This window comes from Rhinolophus sinicus, chromosome 18, assembly GCF_057876585.1.
Source record: "Rhinolophus sinicus isolate RSI-liver-muscle chromosome 18, RSI-T2T, whole genome shotgun sequence".
NCBI classification, from domain to species: domain Eukaryota; kingdom Metazoa; phylum Chordata; class Mammalia; order Chiroptera; family Rhinolophidae; genus Rhinolophus; species Rhinolophus sinicus.
Window position 1 is genome coordinate 81,377,328 of NC_142518.1, and position 26,838 is coordinate 81,404,165.

A 26,838-nucleotide genomic window follows, 5' to 3' on the forward strand; every position below is an offset into this window, starting at 1 on the left:
AACCAAGGCCCAAAGAAGCATGGGGACATGCCTACAGTAATGGTATGAGGCTGAGAGTTAGGGCTCTGTCTTTGAAGTGGCCTTTAAATAATATTACAGGGGAGGTCTCCTTTGTAAGCCTTGCTGAAGCTTCATTTACATCATGATGACTACTATACTAATCACAAATCTCTAGCAATAATTACCACCATCTTTCAAATGCTTGCTGTGCTGGCCACTGTGCTACATGCTTTATTTCTTATGCATCATTTCATTGGATATTCATAGTCCTCCAAGGAGGAGGTCCTATTATTACCCCCATTTTACAGATGAGGAAACTGGGGCTCAGAAGGCTTAGATGACATAGTCAAAACCATAAAGCTAGGAAGTGGTAAACCATGGATACAAATCTGTCTGATCCCAGAACCATGTTCCACTAGGCTATAGTGCCTCTAAAGTTGAGTCCAATGTGGAAGCTAGTAGGCACATATGGCTATTTAATTTTATATTAATTAAAATGAAATAAAATTGCCACCCAGATCCTTAGTCACACTAGCTGTACTGCAAGTGCTCAGTAGCCACACATGGCTAGTGGCTCTCATATTGAACAGCACAGATACAGAACACCACAGAAAGTTCTATTAGATAGTGTTGATCTAAACACTTAAGGGTAGTCCTCTTCAGACTTCTACTTTGGTAAAGCATTATTAGTTTAAAGCAGAATTCCTCAATCTTAACACTATTGACATTTGGGGCTGGAAAATTCTTTGTTGTAAGGAGCTCTTCCTGTGCATTGTAGGAAGAGCCTACATGTTGAATAGAATCTTTGGCCTCTACCCACTAGACAGCAATAACACACCTTCTCCCTAGGGTTGGTTTTTTGGTGTGTGTGTGTGTGTGTGTGTTTGTCTCAACATAGTTTTTATTGTATTCCCCACCCATGAGTTTTTAAATATCATTTGATTTCTGAGGTTTTGTAGATCATTTCCTTTTTTTTTTAGATTTATTAAATTTATTGGGGTGACATTGGTTAATAAGATTATATAAGTTTCAAGTGTACAGTTCTATAACACATCATCTGTATATTGCATTGTGTATTCACCACCCAAAGTCAAGTCTCCTTCCATCACCATATTTGACCCCTTTTACCTTCTTCTACATCCTTCCACCCCATTTTCCCTTGGTTACCACCATATTGTTGTCTGTGTCTATGAGTTTTTATTTGTTTGTCTTGTATGTTTACTGCTTTATGTTTTATATCCCACATATGAGTGAAAATATATGGTTCTTCACTTTTTATTTCACTTAACATAATAATCTCAAGATCCATCCATACGATGCAAATGGCAGTATTTCATCTTTTCTTATGGCTGAGTAATATTCCATTGTATACATGTACCACATCTTCTTTATCCAATCATTCATAAAAGGACATTTAGGAAAGACATACAAATGAAAAGATGCTCAACTTTACTAGTTATTAGGGAAATGCAGATCTAAACCACAATGAGATACCATCTCACACCTGTTATAATGGTTATTATCAACAACACAAGAAATAACAAGTATTGGAGAGGTAGTGGAGAAAAAGGAAACTTCATACACTGCTGGTAGGAATGTAAATTGGCACAATTGCTATGGAAAACAGTATGGCGTTTCCTTTAAAAAAATAAGAATACAGCTACCATATCCATCTTCTGGATAACTACCTGAAATTTTTAAAAACATTTATTCATAAAGATATATGTATCCCTATATTCATTGCAGCATTGTTCATGGTGGCCTTCCCCCTAGATTTTTTTTTTTTTTATTAAATTTATTGGGGTGACAATTGTTAGTAAAATTACATAGATTTCAGGTGTACAATTCTGTATTACATCATCTATAAATCCCATTGTGTGTTCATCACCCAGAGTCAGTTCTCCTTCCATCACCATATATTCGATCCCCCTTACCCTCATCTCCCACCCCCCACCCCCCGCCCCCCTTACCCTCTGGCAACCACTAAACTATTGTCTGTGTCTATGAGCTTCTGTTACTCATTTGTTTGTCTTGTTCTTTTGTTGTTTTTGGTTTATATACCACATATCAGTGAAATCACATGGTTCTCTGCTTTTTCTGTCTGACTTGTTTTGCTCAGCATTACTCTCTCAAGATCCATCCATGTTGTCACAAATGTTCCTATATCATCTTTTCTTACAGCCGAATAGTATTCCATTGTGTATATATACCACAACTTCTTTATCCATTCATCTATCGAAGGACATTTTGGTTGTTTCCATGTCTTGGCCACCGTAAACAAAGCTGCAATGAACATTGGAGCACACGTGTCTTTATCTCTAAATGTTTTCAGATTTTTTGGGTAGATACCCAGAAGAGGGATTGCTGGGTCATATGGCAATTCTATTCGTAATTCTTTGAGAAACCTCCACACTGCCTTCCATAACGGCTGTACCAGTCTGCATTCCCACCAACAGTGTATGAATTCCCCCTAGTTTTGACAACTAAAAATATCTCCAGACATTGCCAAATGTCCCACACCATTGATGAGAACCTCTGGATTAAGGGGTTAGCATATGAAGTCTGACAATTAATTTCGTGAATTTATCCTAGAAAAGTTGCTATATACCTCACTGCTGAATATCACTATGGTCACCTTCGAAGTACTCCCCTTGGGAACCTATGCACTGACGCCATCGCCTAGTCCACGCTTCAAAGCAACTTTGGAACTTTTTTTTCTGAAATGGCCATCAGAGCTGTCATCATATTACCCTTGATATTCTGAATGTCACCAAAATGTCTTCCTTTCAATATTTCCTTTATCTTTGGGTAGAGAAAGAAGTCATTGGGGGCCAGATCAGGTGAGTAGGGAGGGTGTTCCAATACAGTTATTTGTTTACTGGCTAAAAACTCCCTCACAGACAGTGCTGTGTGAGCTGACGCATTGTCGTGATGCAAGAGCCATGAATTGTTGGCAAAAAGTTCAGGTCTTCTAACCTTTTCACACAGCATTTTCAGCACTTCCAAATAGTAAACTTGGTTAACTGTTTGTCCAGTTGGTACAAATTCATAATGAATAATCTCTCTGATATCAAAAAAGTTTAGCAACATCGTTGCAACAAGTTCTCGGACTTAATTGTCAGGCCTCATATATATTCAAAGTAATGAAACAGAAAATTTTTTCACTGCCTAAACTCGGACTTTTGAAAACAAGCCATATCCCGGAAACGCATTTCTTCTGGTGAATTGTAGTTTACATCAGTTTGCATTGAATGGGTGGTTTTAATAGTGATTGAAGATTTCATTAAAGAGAAAAATCATTTAAAGCAGCAGAATGAGAGTGAAGATGCCAATAAGGGGTTATTCTAATGTACTATTAGTTGTTCAAATTTCATACCTATTAACCATAACTATGAAATTATGAAAGACGGATAAAACATGAATTGGTTTAAAAAGCTAAAAGAATGGTAAAGTAGAAAAACAATTGGTAAATGACAGGAGCAACAAAACTGCATACTGCATTTTTGCTACTAATTTACAGAAATAACAAACAAACAAAAAATATGCTACTTCAGAAATTGGGGAAAGAATCCTAAAAATGCTACAGTTGGCTCAACAGAAAATGGGCTTTCAAAGGATTCAAAAGAAAGTAGTGGAAACATTCCCATATAAAATGCTGAAATTTTGGCTACTGATGAGATGATATACTTTTCCACATTTTCAATATATGTCCAAGGAAACTAAACGTCCCCACAACATATGAAATACTCCTTCGAATGCTGCTAAAGACCAAATGAAATCTATCAACCACATCTTCAGAGAACTCTCTAAAAGCTTTTAAAACGATTGCCTCCTAAATGAATTTTTACAGGTAGTTAAATATTTCAACTATGCTATAAATAGTCAAAAGTGACAAACTTTGGTAAACTGGTAAATATAGCACATAGTTTATTCAAGAAATTTCCCAAGAGCGGGCCTTCCCACCCCCTGTCATCCTACTTCCCGCACCCCAACCCCCCCCAGAAGGTGAGGCTGGGGACCTGGGACCTGGGACAGTGCCTCCCCCTGGTGGACACCTGCCCCTCCATCAGCTCTCTTAGTGCTCTCATAAATGCAAAGTACTGCTGGCAGATGCCACAGGGTGAATTCCGGTTAGCAAAATGCAATACCCAATCTGGGCCCCTTGCCAGGGAACTGGAGTTACGTAACAACCTTTCTTCTAAAACTAGAAGAAAGGGGGGAAAAACAGGGAAGAAGGGATGGAGAAAAGGAAGTGAAGTGCCACAGGGATCTCTAATGACCATATTAAAAACTCTTAATTACAGTGAGGAGTGGAAGTTGGGTCTGAACTGGCAGGCTGAGTAGCTGTAGCCACATGTTTCTGGTGCTTTCTGCTAGTCTATATTTGCCTTCCCCGACTGGAAGCTCACATAAGGTCAGGCTTCACATTCATCTTTGTTCCCTGGGACATGAATCACCCCTTTGTCCAATACATCCACACTGAATACGGTACTACACACCCGTTAGTCAGTAGCCATCTTGGTTATCAAATCGACTGTAGTGATATCGCAGTGCTTGGGTTCAAGTAACCCTTATTTTACTTAATAATAGCCTCAAAAACTTTTAATAGTATATTGTTGTAATTGTTCTATTTTATTAGTAGTTATTCTTGTTAATCTCTTATTGTACCTAATTTATAAGTTAAATTTTATCACAGGTACATGTGTACGGTATAGTATATATAGCACTATCCCTGGTTTCAGGCATCCACCAGGAGGCGGGTATTGGAACGTATCCAGTATACTCATTTCCACCACTGGTCAAACATCTCCAACTCATATAATGAATGTATACACCTATATATAACATTTAGAATGCAATTGTGATCTGAACAGGAACTGTGAACAAATCCTGTTCACACCCAAATTCACCTTTCCACCCAAATTCAACTTTCAAGGTCTACTGGGGTTCCTTGAAAGGGTGCAACTCTTCTGATACAGCCAAGTTGTGATTCTAGGCATCCCCCTTGTTGGTGGGTGTTGGTGGGGATGGAGGGTGGAAAGAAACCAAATGCGTACAGGGGGAGCAGTGAAAGTTTGGGCAGCACCATTTCCGTTCCAGTCTTCCTTTGCCACAACCCTGATCCCTGGAAAAAGCTAAGAGAAGAGGACCACAACACCACATCAAATAACTGGGAAACTGCACATTGTACAGCCTGGAACAAATTTAGAAAATAAAGACAACTAAGAAAATTTAGGGTGATTTTCTCCCCTCATCCAAATCCCCCTCCCTCTTTCCACCCCTCCCTCCTCCTTCCTCTCCTCTCTCCCATTTCTTGCCTTCAGCGCCCTCCACTCCCTTATATCTTTATTTTCAGTCATACTGGCTGCTGACTGGTGCCAGAACGAATGCACTATTTAAGTGAATTATTACTGTGAACATTGTCTTAATAGTGTTACTAATCAATGAAATTAGCCTTGTAAAATCCAGGTTTGTGGGATGCTTTAAGTACAGGTGGGCTAGGTTTCTTGATACGTACAAGTTGGAACCTAAGGCTTTGCCTCAGTTTCTCTCTTTGCCCATCGGTTATATAGACATCCTCCTTCCTCTGCGCAGCTCTCTGTTCTCAGAAGCTTGAGCCATTTCTTACAAACTCTGGGAAGGCTGCTGGGGTGCCACAAAGCACCCTTGCTTGCACCGATGCACAGGGAAAGATGTCCTGGGAATAACTGGTATTTCCACATCAGTCACTGCAGCTTGGCTAAACTTTGCCTTTGATGCTTGCTTCCCTACCTGCTTTGGCAAGTAAATTAATCAACAACCACAAGAGCCTTAATTAGATGCCCCGCCTCGTCCCCGGACGAGTCCCTAGCTCCCTGTGTCTCAGGTGAGCCAGGTTGGGGCGACAGCTGGAATAAGAAAGTCTGAAAGTCAAAAGCTGCTGAGTCCTTGAACCCAGCGGGCCCAGTGCGAACCCTCTTTCCCACGCACATGCACCGACACCTGCTCGAGCCCTCTCAGGAGTCCTGCCCCCAAACAGCCGGAGCAATACTGCGAGTTCGACCCCGGGATCCGCTCCAGTTGGAACCCTCACCGCGCCCGCCACTTACTCTGGAGTCTTCAGGCAATGGTGGAACCTAACCATAGTGTTTGAGAGGGAGCCGGCGGCTGTCAAGAGCCTGGCCTGCTGAGGTTCGTAGGAGACAGTGCCTCCGGCAGGCTGGTGAAGCTGCAGCGTTTGGGGAACTCTGCACGCCCAGCGCTCACACACACACACACACACACACACACACACACACACACACACACACACACACACGTAGCCCCAAACCAGATGAAATTTCTTTTCCAAGGCCTCTTGTTTTCTGAACTAGGTCCAAAGAGGGCTGGGCTTGTTCCTTATATGGTTAGGAACTGTTACCTCCCCCTTTCTCCCTGCCTCCAACTTCCTGAGACCACAGCATCCTCAGTGCAAAATACCAGATGCTCTTTCTTAGGCTCTCTGTATCTCTGCAGGCTAGAGTGTGAGGAGGAGTTTGAAGGGAAAGAGGCCCTAAGGAGTTAGTAGAGACTTCTACCCGACCAGAGAGGGACACTCCACAGCTTTGGAAAGTAAATGCAAATAAATCACATTCAGGCATTTTTGATTCTGCAGGCCAGAGGGAGGGGTGGGGGAGGGGCGGAGTAGAGAGCGGAAGCCCAAAAGAGAATTTAAATAGCCAGGCTGCAAGCATTCCCACCCAAATCTGAACACTATTTTTGACCCGCCTGAATTGTTCTTGTTTAATCCTGAGGAAAACTATTTACTCTTTAAACATGTCTGGCGTCACAAACAAACAAAAAAAACAAGAATATCCTTCAAACTGTGGAAGAAATCTCAATTCCCTTCAGATGAAATTCCTCACCAAAGATCGTGTATACACAGTGGATCCCAGTTATAATATGACTTACATGACGTGGATTCAGATATATTGCTGATCAGATTGTGTCTGCAGAAAACCGAAAGAACAGAGAGAGAAGAAAAGTGTGACCTCACGCTGGCTGCATAGAAGATCCAGTAGGGAATCTTTCCCAACCCCAGTTTGAAAAAAGGGGTGTCCTGCCCTGGCATCTGAGATGGAGAGATTTGCAATATTTTGATTTCTGATGTGTCTAGTTACAGTGTGGAAAGCAAAGCAAATGCAGATGCAGGCTTTTGGCTTTTATAATTATTGAGAGAAATCAAGGGTTTAAAAAAGTCAAGGTTTCTCCTGTGCGGGTATTCAGGGATGGGGGTGGGGAGCAGTCACTAAACACTACAAGACTGGACTGATCTGACAACATTTCTAAGTCTAGCCTTCCTGAATGAGAAGAAGGAAGAAAGATAGGTGGGGGCCCTCCTGGGGTTCTTGACCAGTCTGTAGCAGAAGGCCTGCTCTCCTTCAGTCTGCAATAGACAACCCCGTGCTTCTGGAATTTCATTGGGTCATTAAACTGGGATCTCTGCAGCAGGACAGTGCATGGAACCCTCTCTTCTTAACTTGGGATGGGGGAGCACAACTAACCAAGGACAAGATTTACTTTGTAGATGTTGAATCCTCATCTGTAGCAAAAATTTCTAGCTAAATTTTCTTTCTAGCTAGAATTTATGGTCAGTTCTCTATTATTCATACGTGGCTTATCCATTTAGAGGATTATCTGGAATTATGTGGGGTTTTGAGGGTTTTTTTGTTTTTGTTTGTTTTAATTAAAGTTTATTGGGGTGATTATTGTTAGTAAAGTTACATAGACTTCAAGTGTACAATTCTCTGTTACATCATCTATAAGTCACATTGTGTGTTCATCACCCAGAGTTAGTTCTCTTTCTATCACCATACATTTCATCTCCTTTACCCACATCTACCACCCTCCTCCTCCCCTTACCCTCTGGCAACCACTAAACTATTGTCTGTGTCTATGAGTTTTTGTTTCTCATTTGCTTGTCTTATTCTTTTGTTGTTTTTGGTTTATATAATACATATCAGTGAACTCATATGGTTCTCTGCTTTTTCTGTCTGGCTTATTTTGCTTAGCGTTATAATCTGAAGATCCATCCATGTTGTCACAAATGGTCTTATTTCATCTTTTCATACCGCCGAATAGTATTCCATTGTGTATACATACCACAACTTCTTTATCCATTCATCTATCGAAGGACATTTTGGTTGTTTCCATGTCTTGGCCACCGTAAACAAAGCTGCAATGAACATTGGAGCACACGTGTCTTTATCTCTAAATGTTTTCAGATTTTTTGGGTAGATACCCAGGAGAGGGATTGCTGGGTCATATGGCAATTCTATTCGTAATTCTTTGAGGAACCTCCACACTGCCTTCCATAGCGGCTGCACCAGTCTGCATTCCCACCAACAGTGTATGAGGGTTCCTTTTTCTCCACAGCCTCTCCAACATTTGTTACTATTTGTCTTGTTGATGATAGCCATTCTGACTGGGGTGAGGTGATATCTCATTGTGGTTTTGATTTGCATTTCTCTGATGATTAGTGATGTTGAGCATTTTTTCATATGTCTATTTGCCATTTGTATGTCCTCTTTGGAGAAATGTCTCTTCAAGTCCTCTGCCCATTTTTCAATTGGGTTGTTTGTTTTTTTGTTGTTCAGTTGCATGAGTTCCTTGTATATTCTCATGGGTGCCTTTTGCTAGGTAGGTCCTTGGGTACTGGAACTGTGATTTCTAATTCTTTTGTCTCACACCCCACCCTCAACATGTAGTATAGTTCTGTGCAATCCAAGCTTTTGATTAACTAGCTAATTAATCAGCCAGTTATGTACTAAAGATGAAATAAAACTAGAAGACTTTCTGAAAGCAAAGCAACAGGTGGTTACAGTTAAACAGCCTTTCTAAGTAGGTCAAGTATGGTAAAGAATAAAGATTCTGGAGTCACATGCCAGTAGATATAGATTCGAAACCCTGCTCTGTTGAGTACTAACTGGGTTCATGAGCAAATCATTCATACTCCCTGAACCTCAGTTTTCTCATCTATAAAAATAGGCATGGTAATAGTACTACCTTGGGGATATGACCAACTTTCAGTAAGATCATGTGTAAAAACTCCTCAACATAGTGTCTAGCAATAGGAAATGCTCCAAGCTGTTAGCACTTTAGTTATGGTGGTGGTGATGATGATGATGATGATGATGATGTCAACCCATCCCAGGAGGCCAGTCCTCAAGGCATAATGAGCATAGACTTGACCCACTGTTACTTTTTTCCCATTTCTAAAACAGTACAAGTGACTTCTAGAATCTTGAACAAATGCCTGGTTGCCTTCTGGAATATCCACACTTCACTGCAAGAAGTCAGGAAACGATGATCTGAGATGCTCTTCTAATTGCTCTCATGATTTAAGAAAATATCTTTATGAATAATAGGAATTCAGGGGTGGATATGTGATGTGTTATGAATGGTGGATATGGGGGTATGGAGAAGAAGAAAGTATAGGACCTTGGATATCACCAAAATCTTTACTTAGAAGTATATTAAGAATGTAAAGAAATGCATAATGAGGAAATTCACATAGGATCCAGAAATCCCTCCTCAGAAATACCTCTAAGCTGGGCCTCTCCTTTATTATTCAGCTGCCTACTAGACATCTCCACCTGGATGTCCCATGGGTATGTCAAGCTCAACTTGTCCAAAACTGAACTCGTTTTCTTTCCTTAATCTACAATCCCCTAAAAGCTTCTTCTTCCACCCAGTTTTTCAAGTCAAAAACTCGGATGTCATACTCAGCTCTACCTTCTCCCTCAACACTACACTGTCAACTAATCAACAAACTCTGTAGATTTGAACTCCTAAATAGCTCTCCAATCCACCCATAGCTCACCTTCTTCACTGCACATTCCCAATTCATCAACTCTCCTTAGACCAGAAAAATAGTCCTCTCAATAATTCTTTTGCTATTACTCAATTCATTCTATCCCCACCATCTACACAACCTTCAAAGGGAACATCCTAAAACTCAGATCATCCCAAGTCAATTCCTGTTTTCAAAACACTTCCCTGTCTCCTCGGGGCCTTCAGAGTGAAGTGGAAACACTTGGTGAGACACAAGCATTAGCCCCAGCTGAACTGTGCCCATCCTTCCCTCTTCCCCTCGCGGGGTGCGGTGCAGACCATTTACATCAATTAGAGGGATAGACTATAGGCCTATTAACTGCCCTAATTCATTATTTGGTGTGCCATACTATTTTACACTTCTATACCATCTCTACCCAGAAAATTCTCCTTTCAACCTGGTGAATCTACCTTCTCTGTGAGGTCTTCCCTGTCCCCTTCCCCCCAACTACAGCCTCTCTTTTGCACAGTAATCTTCCATATAAGGACTTGAACACACCCATCACATTGTAATTGTCTGCTCAAACTGAGATCTCTCCAATAGGGACAATATCTTATTCATCTCTGTATCTTTAGCACACAACACAAGACCTAGCCCAAAGTAGGCACTTGATAAAACTTTGTGGAGTGAATTCATAGCCTTATTAAATCTCTATCCTCAATAACAACAGGTTAATACCTAAAGAGAGTTCCTGGACTTTGGCCAGAACAGGATCTGAAAAATTTCAAAAAACTTGAGGTCTGGCCTTGACTGGTGCTCAGTGTGACTTCTTATCCCCAACTCAACTCCTCCAGATAAGATGAACAAAGAGAAATAAGGAAGTAGTATCACATATCCTTGAGACTTTGGTCACATAATATCTACTCTCTCCAAATCTTCCCTCTATCCCTGGAAGCCTAGTTTGGAGCTTTTCCATGAAGAAAGACCATTCTCACCCCAGCCCAGCAAGGGATTTACCCTCCTCTGAATTCCTGGCAGACTATTTTCCTGGGTAAGTCTGTCACCCATTATAGACTACCTGTTGGGTTAGCTTAGTCGGCTTTCCAGAGAATCTCAGAATGCCAGAGCAGGAAGAGCCTTGGTCTGACTGTCTCATTGTGCCAAGGACCATGAAGCTTAGAGGGAGAAATGACTTGCCATAGATCCCAAATCTCCTAGGGAATGGGATCACATAGATCCCTGGGTCCCACCCTAGATCCATGAAATCAGAATAAGGGTCTGGGGGTTATCATTTGAGAAGCCTTGAACTACCCTATATTAACTACATCTGCATTGTGTCTCCATAACTGGCTTACCAATCTATTTGACAGCTCTTTCTTCGCAGCTCTCTGTGACCCCATAGCATCCAGCACAGTAGTGTGCTATAAAGTTTTCTTTAGTGATTAACCCCTGGGCTGCTTCCCCATGAGTAAACTCAAATGAAAAAAAGAAATCCAAATTGAGGTTAGTCTAGCTGAAGACACCAAGGAAGAGGTGGTGTTGGCAGCCCTCCCTAAGCTCTGTTTTCTGTCTGATTTTCCAAGTGCCAAGGTCCTCCCTGACCAAAATGATTTTAGGTTGGAAAATTATATTTCCTAGGAGGATAGAGGTTTAGTTACTTGGACCCCCTCAAACATTTTTTAACTCTCCTTTTTGGAGAAAAATCAACATTCCAAAATACACACACACGCACATACACACACACACACACACACACACACACACAGAGAGAGAGAAATGCACGATTATCTGGACATCTACTGGGGTCACAGTCCTACACTCTGTTGGTGTCTATCCCCAGCCTGGGCAGTGATCTCAAAAAGTCAGGAAGCTTAATCACCATTCAAATCGTCATTACAGTCACAAGGATGAGCTCTTAAGGCAGGAAGGTAGCCTCAGATACTTTGGTAATTCTTCCAAAAAGGAGTATGACAAAATAGGCTTTCTGCTTGAGCCTCAGTTTTATAGAAATTCTCACTTAGCCCCTTCCCCAAGATTCTGACCATTCAAGGTTTCACTGTGCTAAGAAGGACAAATACCTCAGGCCTAGCTCCCCACTGGCTCCAATGACGCTGCAGCCAAAGGCCTCTGGGAAGGAAAGTGGCCTACATGTTTGTCAGCCATCATGAACAGACACCAAGATCAGCCCCAGCTGGCACTCAAAGTTCCTTCCATTACCAAAAGGCCACTGCGCTGTGCCTGGATCTTTGAGTACAGTTGGACAGGCAGGAGCACTAGCTAGAGGACGGAAGGGTTGGTTGCTCACTCCCTTACTCATTTGACTATTTATCCACTTGCAGTGACTTGGACAGTAAGTACACTCTGGAGCCTATTACTACTAATTTGCTTCCACAACTTGTCCAGTCAGCCCGCTAGGGGTGGAGGAAACCAAGCAAGCTCCCCTGAGCAGGAGACCCAGGGACAGGACAATTACCTAAAGTCCCTAGCAAAGGATGAGCTGTACCCTGGGAGACCAGAAGGTTTGCATTAGGAAGACCATGTTCAGTTCTTAATTTCCAAGGGCTAGTGCAGAGCCAGAAAACAAGAGATAAAACCTGAAAAGTCAGACAGCAGGTAGACACTAGGATAGAGGTAGGATTAGAAAATAAAGGCAGCAGCAAAGTGAGACAGTCCAATTACTTTGAAGAGGGCTGGGGGCAGGGAAGTTGGGCATAACCTTAGGCCTCAGGGTTCATGGGCAAATCATCCTGGGTGAAAGCCTGGGTACTTGGATGGATGCTACAGTTTTCCTAAGGTGCCTAGACAGGGCCTTGCCCTCATAGAGTTTGAAGTCTAGCAGGGCTTTTTCCTCATAGAAGGAAATTCAGACCCAGCACTGGTGCTTCCCAGCCCTGGGTCTCCAAATCCACCACAGTTTTGAAGTTGGAAAAGGTCATGGGCATTACAGTGAGCCCTTGTACATGTGCATGCTCACCACTCCCGCATTAGCTGGAAATGAGGTTTGAGTTATGTTCCTCCAAGTGAGATGGACCGGCCCTGTGTCATCTACATTCCCTCATCGTATCTTCAGTGTGGCTCAGGAAACATTTACCAAATCAGACTCGCTTGGCTATGGAAGGTTTCCTGACTGATGCATGATGCGCCAAGTTCCAAACAACTGAGGTAACAAGACTACCAGCACCTGGAAGGCACCTAGAAAAAGAAACATTCCAGTTGCATCCTGACCCATGCAGTTTGATAATACCATCTGAGCCCATCCATTTTCTGAGCTTCATTATCATCAGCTAAAGTCAGTGGAGCACAGAAGACGCATGAATCAGATCACCTCTCCAGGACTTTTAAAGTTTCTATAATTCTATGAGATAAACAATAAATCCTTGAAATCCTAGGGGAAGGAAGGGAAGCCCTTCTAAGGTCTGTGACTCTGGGATATTTTAAATAAGAATAACAACAACCATCCAATTAGGCATTATCTATCTGTGTACTTTACATATATTAGCTAACCTAATCCTTACAACAACCCTAAGCTGGAGGTGCTAAAAGTAGGCTCATTTTACAGAAAGGTTTAATGACTTGCCCAAGGCCACACAGCTAATATGAGGCAGAGCCAAGACTCAGACTAAGGGCTGTGGGACTCGAAAGACCAGCTTTTACCTACTGCATTTGTTTCTCAAAGCAGGAGCTTGGTTAACATGAGCAGATTCCCAGGCCCCTCCACAGATCCATTGTCTCAGAATCCTGGTGAGGTAGGTCCAGGAATCTGCATGTTTCACACCACACAAGGGGTTTTTGAGGCACTGGGAAGCTTTAGGATGCTAGTTGAGACTATGTTGCCTCCTGATTTGGCCTACAGTACAGGTTAGAATGTTAAGGTCTCAATGCCAGGCCCGATGCTGCTTAACAACCTTCCCAGCACATCTGCTGCCCAGTACTGGTCACTGAAAACCCAGAACTCTGTTAGCAGGACCAGCACAGCTTAGCTTTTTCATCTAGATCAGGGACTCTACGCCTTTATGGGATCACACCTTGCTTTGAAATTTGTCCAAAGCTCTGGATCTTCTCCCTCCTCCCCAGACATATCCACACAGAGGCCTGCACTCCTTCAGTGTCCCCCTTCACAAAATACTCTCACACACAACCCTCTGCATAGTTTCAGGGAGTATATAGATCCCCAGAAACTCCTTCATGAACCACCCCATCCACCCAGTCCCAGGACTCCCCATTACAGAAACTTCTGACCTAGAAATACGAACACAGACTAGGTCCTGTGGTTATGTCTTTTCTAATGCTCTCTGTGTTAGAGATGCACAATGAAGTATTATAGGTGAAATGATATACTGTCTGGGATTTGTTTTAAAATGCTCCCAGGTATGTGGGGGTGATGGGCATGGGAAGTGTCAGAATAGATACAAGATTGGCCATGAGTTGTTCATTGTTGAAGCTGGGAGATGGGTTGGGGGGTGGGGGGTGGGGGGTGGGGGGTGGGAGATGAAGGTAAGGGGGATCGAATATATGGTGATGGAAGGAGAACTGACTCTGGGTGATGAACACACAATGGGATTTATAGATGATGTAATACAGAATTGTACACCTGAAATCTATGTAATTTTACTAACAATTGTCACCCCAATAAATTTAATAAAATAAAAAAATAAAAATTGGTTGAATTGCATGGTATGTGAAGTATATTCTCAACAAAGCTGTTTTTTGTTTATTTTCTTAATTAGCTTCCTGTTCTAGAGCTGGCAAAATCAGCCAATGGACACACTAAAGGCAGAGAGAAACCCACTTATTTTCCGGCCTGCTGTTCCTTCAGTTCATAGCAACAGTTAGTCAAAATCTCTTGGTCTTGCTAAACTGGCAGGAACCACCCCAAGGAGGCCACATTGGGGAGTTCAGAAGACTAGTTGCTGCATATGAAGGGCCACAAGCAGAAGGCCCAAATGCCTCCAATAATAGACGTTACTATGCTAATAATGAGCACAATGAGATAATTATCACTTACATTGCATGTTGAGAATGCTTTACAAAGAGAAATTTAACTGAGAGTAATCAATATCCTCTCAAGAGGCCAAAAATGAAGGAGTCAATCATTAACAGGCCTACTTACCTGCTGTCTAAAGCTTAGAATAAGGAAGAGGTTTCATGAATACATTTTAAAAGGAAAAGTTCTTTTTATTTTAATTAAACTTTACTGGGGTGACAATTGTTGTAAAGTTACATAGATTTCAGGTATACAGTACTGTATTATATCATCTATAAATCTCATTGTGTGTTCACCACGCAGAGTCAGTTCTCCTTACATCACCATATATTTGATCCCCCTTACCCTCATCTACCACGCCCCCCACCCCTCTTAAGCTCTGGTAACCACTAAACTATTGTCTGTGTCTATGAGTCTTTGTTTCTCATTTGTTTGTCTTGTTCTTTTGTTGTTTTTGGTTCATATACCACATATCAGTGAAATCACATGATTCTCTGCTTTTTTTTAATTTCACTTAGCATTATAATCACAAGATCCATCCATGTTGTCACAAATGGTCCTATTTCATCTTTTCTTACCGCCGAATAGTATACCATTGTGTATATATACCACAACTTCTTTATCCATTCATCTATCGAAGGACATTTTGGTTGTTTCCATGTCTTGGACACCGTAAATAAAGCTGCAATGAGCATTGGGGCACACTTACTCTATGGCTAAAGGTTTTCAGAATTTTGGGGTAGATAACCAGGAGAGGGATTGCTGGGTCATATGGTAATTCTATTCAGTATTTTTTGAGGAACCTCCACACTGACTTCCATAGCAGCTGTAACAGTCCGCATTCCCACCAAAAGTGTTTAAGGGTTCCTTTTTCTCCAAAGCCTCTCCAACACTTGTTACTGTTTGTCTTGTTGATGATAGCCATTCTGATTGGGGTGAGGTGATATCTCATTGTGGTTTTGATTTGCATTTCTCTGATGATTAGTAATGTTGAGCATTGTTTCATATGTCTATTTGCCATTTGTATGTCCTCTTTGGAGAAATGTCTCTTCAGGTCGTCTGCCCATTTTTCTTTTTTTTTTTTTTTTTTAAATTTTATTTTATTAAATTTATTGGGGTGACAATTGTTAGTAAAATTACATAGATTTCAGGTGTACAATTCTGTATTGCATCATCTATAAATCCCATTGTGTGTTCATCACCCAGAGTCAGTTCTCCTTCCATCACCATATATTCGATCCCCCTTACCCTCATCTCCCACCCCCCACCCCCCACCCCCCTTACCCTCTGGCAACCACTAAACTATTGTCTGTGTCTATGAGTTTCTGTTTCTCATTTGTTTGTCTTGTTCTTTTGTTGTTTTTGGTTTATATACCACATATCAGTGAAATCACATGGTTCTCTGCTTTTTCTGTCTGACTTGTTTCACTCAGCATTACTCTCTCAAGATCCATCCATGTTGTCACAAATGTTCCTATATCATCTTTTCTTACCGCCGAATAGTATTCCATTGTGTATATATACCACAACTTCTTTATCCATTCATCTATCGAAGGACATTTTGGTTGTTTCCATGTCTTGGCCACCGTAAACAAAGCTGCAATGAACATTGGAGCACACGTGTCTTTATCTCTAAATGTTTTCAGATTTTTTGGGTAGATACCCAGGAGAGGGATTGCTGGGTCATATGGCAATTCTATTCGTAATTCTTTGAGGAACCTCCACACTGCCTTCCATAGCGGCTGCACCAGTCTGCATTCCCACCAACAGTGTATGAGGGTTCCTTTTTCTCCACAGCCTCTCCAACATTTGTTACTATTTGTCTTGTTGATGATAGCCATTCTGACTGGGGTGAGGTGATATCTCATTGTGGTTTTGATTTGCATTTCTCTGATGATTAGTGATGTTGAGCATTTTTTCATATGTCTATTTGCCATTTGTATGTCCTCTTTGGAGAAATGTCTCTTCAAGTCCTCTGCCCATTTTTCAATTGGGTTGTTCCTTTTTTTGATGTTGAGTTTCATGAGTTACTTGTATATTTTGGATATTAGCCCCTTATTGGAGGCACTATTAGCAAAAATCTTCTCCCATTCAATTGGCTGTCTTTTCATTTTGTTGATGGTTTCTTTTGCTGTGCAGAAGCTTTTAAATTTCATATAGTCCCATTCATTTATTTTAGCTTTTACGTCCCTTGCCTTTGGAGTCAAATTAATAAAATGCTCTTTGAACCCATGGTCCATAGTTTAGTACTTATGTTTTCTTCTATGCAGTTTATGGTTTCAGGTCTTATACTTAAGTCTTTGATCCATTTTAAATTAATTTTGGTACATGATGACAGATAGCAGTCAAGTTTCATTCTTTTCCACGTGGCTTTCCAATTCTCCCAGCACCATTTATTGAAGAGGCTGTCTTTTCTCCATTGTATGATTTTGGCTTATTTGTCAAAAATTATCCGTCCATATTTATGTGGTTTTATTTCTGGGTTCTCAATTCTATTCCATTGATCTATGTGTCTGTTTTTCTGCCAATACCATGCTGTTTTGATTATTGTTGTCCTGTAGTACAAGCTAAAGTCAGGAAGTGTGACACTTCTACCATGGTTCTTTTTTCTTAAGATTGCTTTGGTTATTCGGGGTCTTTTGTGGTTCCAAACAAATCTGAGGATTTTTTTGATCTATATCTTTTTTTTTTTTAATTTTTTTTTAATTAAATTTATTGGGGTGGCAATTGTTAGTAAAATTACATAGATTTCAGGTGTACAATTCTGTATTGCATCATCTATAAATCCCATTGTGTGTTCATCACCCAGAGTCAGTTCTCCTTCCATCACCATATATTCGATCCCCCTTACCCTCATCTCCCACCCCCCACCCCCCACTCCCCTTACCCTCTGGCAACCACCAAACCGTTGTCTGTGTCTATGAGTTTCTGTTTCTCATTTGTTTGTCTTGTTCTTTTGTTGCTTTTGGTTTATATACCACATATCAGTGAAATCACATGGTTCTCTGCTTTTTCTGTCTGACTTATTTCGCTCAACATTACACTCTCAAGATCCATCCATGTTGTCACAAATGTTCCTATATCATCTTTAAAAAACGCCATTGGGATTTTGATGGGGTTTGCATTAAATCTGTATATTGCTTTGGGTAATATGGCCATTTTAACTATGTTGATTCTTCCAATCCATGAGCACGGAATGTCTTTCCATTTCTTTGTGTCTTCTTCTATTTCTTTCAAAAATGTCTTATCGTTTTCAGCATATAGGTCTTTCACATCCTTGGTTAAGTTTATTCCTAGGTATTTTATTCTTTTTGCTGCAATTGCAAAAGGAATAGCGTTTTGTATTTCTTTTTCTGAGATTTCATTGTTAGTACATAGGACTGCAATGGAATTTCACACGTTGATTTTGTAGCCAGCAACTTTACTGTATTCGTTGATTGTTTCTAATACCTTTTTGGTGGAGTCTTTAGGGTTTTCTATATATAGCATAATGTCATCTGCAAAGAGTGACAATTTAACTTCTTCATTCCCAATTTGGATGCCTTTTATTTCTTTCTGTTGCCTGATTGCTCTGGTGAGGACTTCCAACACTATGTTGAAAAGCAGAGGTGATAAGGGACAGCCCTGCCATGTTCCTAAATGTAGAGCAAACGGCTTCAGTGTTTCACCGTTAATAATGAGATTAGCTGAGGGTTTGTCATATATGGCCTTCAATGTGCAAAGGCATTTTCCTTCTATACCAATTTCATTAAGTGTTTAATCATAAACGGATGTTGTATCTTGTCAAATGCTTTTTCTGCATCAATTGATATAATCATATGATTTTTGTCCTTCATTTTGTGTATGTGATGTATCACATTGATGGATTTGCATATGTTGAACCAACCTTGTGCCCCTGGGATGAACCCCACTTGGTCATGATGAATAGTTTTTTTAATGCATTGCTATGTTTGATTGGCTAGAATTTTGTTTGGGATTTTTGCATCTGTATTCATCAGAGTTATTGGTCTGTAGTTTTCTTTTTTCTGTATTGTCCTTCCCAGGTTTTGGCACCAAGGTAATGTTGGCCTCATAAAATGAGTTAGGGAGTACTGTTGCTTCTTCCATTTTTTGGAAGAGTTTGAGCAGGATTGGTATTAGATCCTCTTTGAAGGTTTGGTAGAATTCACTATTGAAGCCATCAGGTCCAGGGTTTCTGTTTTCGGAAGGTTTTTGGATGATTGATTCAATATCGTTACTGGTGATCAGTCTGTTTAGATTTTCCAATTCTTCATGGTTCAGCCTTGGAAGGCTATATGTTTCTAAGAACTTCTCCATTTCTTCGAGGTTATTGAATTTGGTGGCATAGAGTCCTTCATAGTATTCTTGGATGAACCTTTGTATTTCTATGGTGTCCATGATAACTTCCCCTTTTTCATTTCTGATTTTGCTAATTAGTGTCTTCTGTCTTTTTATCTTAGTGAGTCTAGCCAAGGGTTTGTCAATTTTGTTAATCATTTCGAAGAACCAGCTCTTCGTCACATTAATTTTTTCTATTGTCTGTTTGTTCTCTATTTCATTCAGTTCTGCTCTGATTTTTATTATTTCCTTTCTTCTACTGACCTTGGGTTTCATTTGTTCTTCTTTTTCTATTTCTTTAAGGTGTAACATGAGGTTATTTATTTGGGAGTTTTCTTGTTTCTTGTGATAGGCCTGTAATGATATAAATTTATCTCCCAAAACTGCTTTCTTTGCATCCCAAAAATTTTCGTAGGATGTATTTTTTTTCTCATTTGTTCTATGTATCTTTTTATCTCTCCTCTAAGTTCTTCTTTGACCTGCTCATTCTTTAAGAGCATGTTGTTTAATGTCCAAGTATTTGTGGTTTTCCTGCTTTCTTTTTGAAGTTGACATCCAATTTCAAAGCCTTGTGATCAGAGAATATGCTTGGTATGCTTACAATCTTCTTAAATTTGCCGAGACTAGTTTTATGTCACAATATATGGTCTATCCTTGAGAATGTTCCATGTACACTGAGAAAAAAAGTATAGTGATGTTCTAGGATGAAGTGTTCTATAAATGTCAATTACGTACATTTCATCTAATGTGTCATTTAGGGCTGCTATTTCGTTATTTATTTTCTGTTTGGATGATCTCTCCATAGCTGTCAATGATGTATTTAGGTCCCCTAGTATAATTGTGTTTTGGTGAATCCCTTTACTTCTGTAAGTACTTGTTTGGTATATTTTGGTGCTCCCTGATTGGGGGTATAAATATTGATGACTATTATGTCTTCTTGTTGAATATTCCCCTTTACCATTATGAAATGTCCATCTTTGTCTCTTGTTACCTTTTTGACCCTGAAGTCTTTTCATCTGACATCATTATGGCTACAACTGATTTTCTCTGGATACCATTTGCTTGGAGTGTCAATTTCCACCCTTTCACTTTGAGTCTATGCTTGTCCTTGTAGCTGAGATGTGTCTCTTGGAGACAGCATATGGTTGGGTTTAGTTTTTTCATCCAATCTGCTACTCTGTGCCTTTTTATTGGTGAGTTCAGTCCATTTACGTTTAAGGTGATTATTGATATGTGAGGATTTCCTGTCATTCTATCTTTAGTTTTCTGGTAAGACTGTGTCTTCTTTGTTTCTTTTCCTTCTCATTTTTTTCTATTACTTCTGTGTGGTGGTATTCTATGATGTTTCCCTCTGTTTCATCTTTTATTACAGTATATGTTTCAGTTCTGGATTTTTTTTTTCAGCAGTGACCATTAAGTTTATGTAAAAGAAAAATTGATATTTAGAGTATTCCATTTTCTTCAGCAAGCTTACTTTCTCCATTCCCATATTCCGGTACAGGCCTTTTCTCTCCTCCTTTTTATGTTTTGGTTGCCACAAATTGTCCCTGTTGATGGTGGTAGAATAGCCTCCTTTAGTATTTCTTGTAGTGCAGGTTGTGTATTAGAAAATTCCCTCAGCTTCTGTATGTCTGGAAAGGTCTTTATTCCTCCATATTTAGAGGATATCTTCGCTGGGTATATTATTCTTGGTTCATAATTTCTCTCTTTCAATAGTTTGAATATTTGGTTCCACTCCCTCCTGGCTTGCAGAGTTTCTGCTGAAAAAGATGATGATATTCTAATGGGCTTTCCTTTGTAGGTTACCATCTTCTTTTCCCTGGCTGCCTTGAGGATTCTTTCTTTGTCATTGATTTTAGACAGCTTCAATACAATGTGCCTTGGAGAAGGCCTATTGAGGTTGAGGTAATTAGGTGTTCTCTTTGCTTCTTGGATTAGAGGATCCAGTTCTTTCCACAAGTTTGGAAAGTTCTCACCAACTCTTTGTTTCAATATACTCTCTGTTCCCTTCTCGCCTTCTTCTCCTTTGGTATCCCCATTATTCTTATATTGCTGTTTCTGATGGAGTCAGAAAGCTCTTGCAGAGTTCTTTCATTTCTTTTAAGTCTCAAGATCTCCTTCTTCTTCCATCCGTGTCATTTTCAGGTTTCTATCTTCGATGTCACTGATTCTTTCCTCCATATGTTCAACTGTACTACGTAAGCCGGTTATTTCATTCTTCATTTTTTCTACTGAATTCTCAATCTCCAGAAATTCTATTTGGTTCTTTTTTAAAATTTCAATCTCTTTTGTAAAGTGTTCATATTTTTTGTTTGATTGTGTTTCTGAGTTCATTCAACTGCAATTCTGTGTTTTCTTGCATCTCATTGAGTTTTTTCAGAGCTGCAATCTGGAATACTCTGTCATTTAAGTCACATATTTCCATATCTTTAAGTTCCTTTTCTGGAGACTTTTCATTTTCTTTCTGAGCTGTCTTGTTGCCTTGGTTATTTATGGTAATTAATGATTTATTATTTGTCTTCCTAGACATCTACATGAGTAAGTTCTGCAACAGGTTGATAGGAAGAGATCTTGCTTTTGTTTTCTAGTACTTGTTGGTACAATGTTTTATTTTCACTCGGACTGCAGCCTTTTTGTCTCTCCCACACGGTAGTGCTATGTTTTGTCTGCACTATTCCAGCTTCTCACACAATGGGAGGATTCCCAAGAAGGCGGGCTTCTCCTCTGTTAACAGTTCATCTGGGTCACAGAGCGCCGCGTCTGTGTGGGTATGCGGAGAGCTTTGAAGTTCCAAAGCTCTTCGTGCACCAGATTCAGGGCCCTCGTGTTTCAGCAGTTCTGTTTACTCCTGCAGGGATCCGCCCAGATAGGTGGGGCCAAGGGCGGGATGAGTTGTGAGAGGTGGCCCAGAGCAATGGCGGTGACCACCACACCCGGTCCTGCTTCCACAGATCCTTCCCCTTCACTGGAACCAGCTGAGCTGCGAATCTGTGTCTGCGGACCACATTTCCCAGAACTACAAATATTCTGTTCTTTTGATCTGACACTGCTACTGTTCCGCTTCTAGCACTGGGCAGGTTGGGGTGGGGCGAGCTCTGGATGGGTGGGGGGGGGGCGACTAGTCTCAGTGCCTAAGCCTTCTGTTCTCTGTGGCAGTGACGGCTTATACCACTCTTTTCAGTTTTCTTCCCTCAGTCTTTGCTCCGAGCTCTCTGCGGTGAGTGTTGGGTTCAGACATGTTATATGCTGTCCCGTGAGCCCTGTGGGCCATAAGTGGAGGCCTAGCGGTCCAAGTTCTTCCCTCTCCCACAGCTGCGGTAATTCCAGGATGCAGCTAGCTCGGAGACTGAGCTAGGTCTGCGTCCTGCACCCGCACGGCCCCTTCTCCCCACTTCTCCTTTCCCTCCTCCCCGGCTAACGCAATTTGCCCATCTCTAGGTGAATTCATTAGTGAGCCTCTTCATCTTGCCTGTCTGCTGTGCAGGGAGTACTTCGTAGAGTTACAGTTGTTCAATTTGTTGTAAATTCCAGGGGAGTTTTCCAGAGGCTCACCTCCTACTGCCATTTTGATGACGTCAAGCAGTAACAGTTCTTAAAGCTAGCAACTGGTGCTGGGTTTTATTAACAAGACAAAGACCAGTGTAATCAGCAACAGGTTTTCTATACAGAAGGGTATGGAGGTGGAACGTGAGGAGTGACATCACTGCCTATATGCAAACATCTGCAAGGAGCCTCCTGTTCTCCCTTAGTACCCAAATATTGTGGTTCTTGCCTAACCTAGAGGAATCTGCAAAGTTGGCCTAATCACACCTTAATTCTTAACAGCATATGTAACTGTTCTGTAAAATGGGAATGACAATGGTCCTTACCTCAGAGGGTTTGTGTTAGGTTTAAATTATATTATCTATGCAAAGCCCTCAGAACAGGGTACGGGCACAGGGCAAGACCTCTGTAAATGATAGTAATCCTCATTCATGTTGTTTTCTTTGGATGGCCACAATACAAGTGGAGCCATTTCTTGAAATTTCATCCAGATGTGCACTAGGCCAGAGGGGAAATGACCAGAGTATAATCCCTACCTTCAATCCTCACCCAGGGCTGTCCATCCATTGGCCAAGACTACAAGTGCAATGACATAAATTCTGATGGATTATGCTGAATCAGGCCTGCAGGTTCGATTGGCAATTGTTCCCTTTCTCAAATTCTCCAAATGGAAGTGCTACATTAGCCACAAATGGAGAAGAGATGGCACTCTCCTGAAGTCTACTCTTTCTCTATTCTCTTCTTTAATCAGTTTTATTTTTAATAACTTTGATTATTTCTTTAAATATTATTTCTGTACAGGGGAGCATTAAGATATTTTTAACCAGTACACCCCTCTAAGGATGCTCTCTGAAGTCCAGCCAGTCTCCAACACTATAATGGGAGCCCTGTAATCTGCTCTTAAACATACATGTTGCTCCTTATTTTGACTCTGTGAATCATTCTCAGTAAGGATGCCAGCTTGACAAACAAAACCAAAAGAAGCCTACACAAAAACTGTCATGCGGGAGACCCTGCTCACTGCATCATGTGTCATGAGGGGTGGCCTGCGGGGTCTCTGCTCCCGCTTCCCACATAAGAACACAGGATTTGGTGAGGCCAAAAAGGAATACCCAAGGAGCCATAAGCAGGGGAGTCACATCACTATATTCTCGCTGGCAGCATCCGCCTCTCTGCAATCGCTCTGCTAGCTCAGCCACCATTATCTTGCTAGCCTCCATTTGCTGCTAGCATAGCCATGGCAATTACATTAGTGACCAATGGCTCACTGGTTACAGGTGATAGCCAACTAACCATAGCTGATGGCCATCAATTCACAGTTGATGGCCATTTACTACCCGAGTGAGCACATTTCCATATGAGGGCGAGAGCCTGGAAAATGCACTCCTGGCTCTCTCCCCACAACAACTAATAATAAAAGCAACATGTGGAGTATTTGATTTTCCCTAAATAAAATCTTGAGTTCTCTTGGATGAATTTTAAATAATAAAAACAGGACGTCATCAAATTGGCGTCGTGAGGTGAGCCTCTATAAAGCTCCCCTGCAATTTACAACTAATCGAACAACGATAACTCCACAAAGGACTCCCTGCACAGCAGACAGGCAAGACGAACAGGCCAACTACTGAATTCACCGAAAGGTGGGTGAATCGCTCGAGAAGGAGAGGAAGACAGGGAGAAGTGGGGAGACGGAGACGCACGGGCTCAGAACGCACACCTAGCTCAATTCTCCGAGCTCACTGCATCCAAGAACTACCGCAGCTGCGGGAGAGGGAAGAACTTGGACTGCTAGGGCTCCGTTTATGGCCCACAGGGCTGAGGGGACAGCACATAACATGGCTGAACCCAACGCTAATGGCGAAGACCTCGGAGAAAAGACTGAGGGAAGAAGGCTGAAAACGGTAGTTTAAGCCCTCCCTGCCGAGCAGAGAACGGAAGCCTTAGGCACTGAGACTAGCCGCACCCTGAGTGCCCTCCCTGAGCTCGGCCTACCCCCACCTGCCCAGTGCTAGAAGCGGAATAGTAGCAGTGTCAGATCAAAAAACAGAATATTTGCTGTTCTGGAACTTCCGGAAAAATGGCGGCGTGAGGTGAGCCTCTGTAAAACTCCCCTGGAATTTACAACGAATCAAACAACAAAAACTCCACAAAGGACTCCCTGCACAGCAGACAGGCAAGATGAAGAGGCCCACTACCGACTGAAATCACCTACAGGTGGGAGATTCACGCGAGTGGAGGGAGGAGGAAAGGGAGAAGTGTGCGGAGACGGAGCCGCGCGGGCGCAGGACGCAGACCTAGCTCAGTGCGCCGAGCTCGCTGCTTCCCGGAACTACCGCAGCTGCGAGTGAGGGAAGAACTCAGACTGCTAGGGCTCTGCTTGTGGTCCACAGGGCTGAGGGGACAGCATATAACACGGCTGAACCCAACGCTCACGGCAGAGACCTCGGAGAAAAGACTGAGGAAAAAGGCTGAAAACGGTGGTTTAAGCCCGCACTGCCGAGCAGAGAACGGAGCCTTAGGCACTGAGACTAGCCGCCCCCTCCCACCCCTCCCAGAGTTCGCCCCGCCCCCACCTGCCCGGTGCTAGAAGCGAAACGGTAGCAGTGTCAGATCAAAACAACAGAAAATCTGCTGTTTTGAGAACTGTGGGCCGCTACAGAAATTCACAGCCCAACTAGTTCCAGCAAAGGGGAGGGAGCCGTGGAAACAGGACCGGCTGCGGTGGTGGTTGCCGCCATTGCTCTGGGCCACCTCTCACAACTTACCCCGCCCCTGGCCCCACCTATCTGGGCGGATCCCTGCAGGAGTAAACAGAACTGCTAAAACATACGGGCTCTGAATCAGGAGCTGGAAGAGCTTTGGAACATCAAAAGCTCTCCGCATACCCACCGGGACACTGCGCCCTGTGACCTAGACGAACTATTAACAAAGGAGAAGCCCGTCTCCCAGGGAGTCCCCCCATTGTGTGAGAAGCAGGAATAGTGCAGAGAAAACAGCACTACCGTGTGGGAGAAGAAAAATAAGTTGCAGTTGGAGAAATAATAAGACATTCTACCAACAAGTACTGGAAAACAAAAGAAAGACCTCTTCCTATCAACCTGTTGCAGAAGTCACTCCTGTAGATGTCTAGGAAGAGAAATAGTAAACCAGTAATCGCCATGAATAACCAAGGCAACAAGATAGCTCAGAAAGAAAGTGAAAAGTCTCCAGAAAAGGAACTTAAAGATATGGAAATATATGACTTAAATGGCAGAGAATTCAAGATTGCATTTCTGAAAAAACTCAATGAGATGTAAGAAAACACAGAAAGGCAGTTTAATGAACTCAGAATCACAATCAAAGAACAACATGAGCATTTTACGAAAGAGATTGAAATTATCAAAAAGAAACAGAATTTCTGGACATTAAGAACTGAATAGAAGAAATTACGAATGAAATAGCAAGCTTAGGTAGTAGAGTTGACCAGATTGAGGAAAGAATGAGTGACATCGAAGACAGAAACCTAGAAATTACATAGATGGAAGAAGAAAGAGATTTGGGACTTAAAACAAATGAAAGAACTCTACAAGAAATTTCTGACTCCATCAGAAGGAACAATATAAGAATAATGGGCATACCAGAAGGAGAAGAAAGAGAGAAGGGAACACAGATTATATTCAAATTGTCGATGACAACTTCCCAAACTTGTGGACAAAACTGTATCCTCAAATTCAAGAAGCAAATAGAACACCTAATTACCTCAATTACAACAGGCCTTCTCCAAGACACATTGTATTGAAGCTGTCTAACATTAACAACAAAGAAAGAATCCTCAAGGCAGCCGGGCAAAGAAGATGGTAACCTACAAGTGAAAGCCCATTATATTATAATTAGATTTTTCAGCAGAAACTCTGCAAGCCAGGAGGGAGTGGAACCACATATTAAAACCATTGAAAGAGAGAAATTATGAGGCAAGAATAATATACCCAGCAAAGATATCCTTTAGATATGAAGGAGGAATAAAGACCTTTCCAGACATACAGAAGCTGAGGAAATTTTCCAACACACGACCTGTACTACAAGAAATACTAAAGGAGGCTATACAACCACCATCAACAGGGACAATTTGTGACAACCAAAACATAAAATGGGGGAGAGTAAAGGCCTGAACAGGAATATGGGAATGGAGAAAGTAAGCGTA

At 41.6% G+C, this 26,838-nt stretch overlaps 1 protein-coding gene across 1 annotated transcript in view; it reads right to left on the minus strand.

Annotated features, from left to right (window-relative positions):
* Window positions 1–6,265, minus strand: part of KIAA1210 (KIAA1210 ortholog) — a 118,350-nt gene extending 112,085 nt beyond the window's left edge. The window contains exon 1 of the mRNA XM_088794910.1: window positions 6,090–6,265. Within this exon, the coding sequence (XP_088651036.1) occupies window positions 6,090–6,124 (35 nt within the window). The 5' untranslated portion in view covers window positions 6,125–6,265. The remainder of the gene's footprint in view (window positions 1–6,089) is intronic.
* Window positions 6,266–26,838: the final 20,573 nt, after the last annotated feature.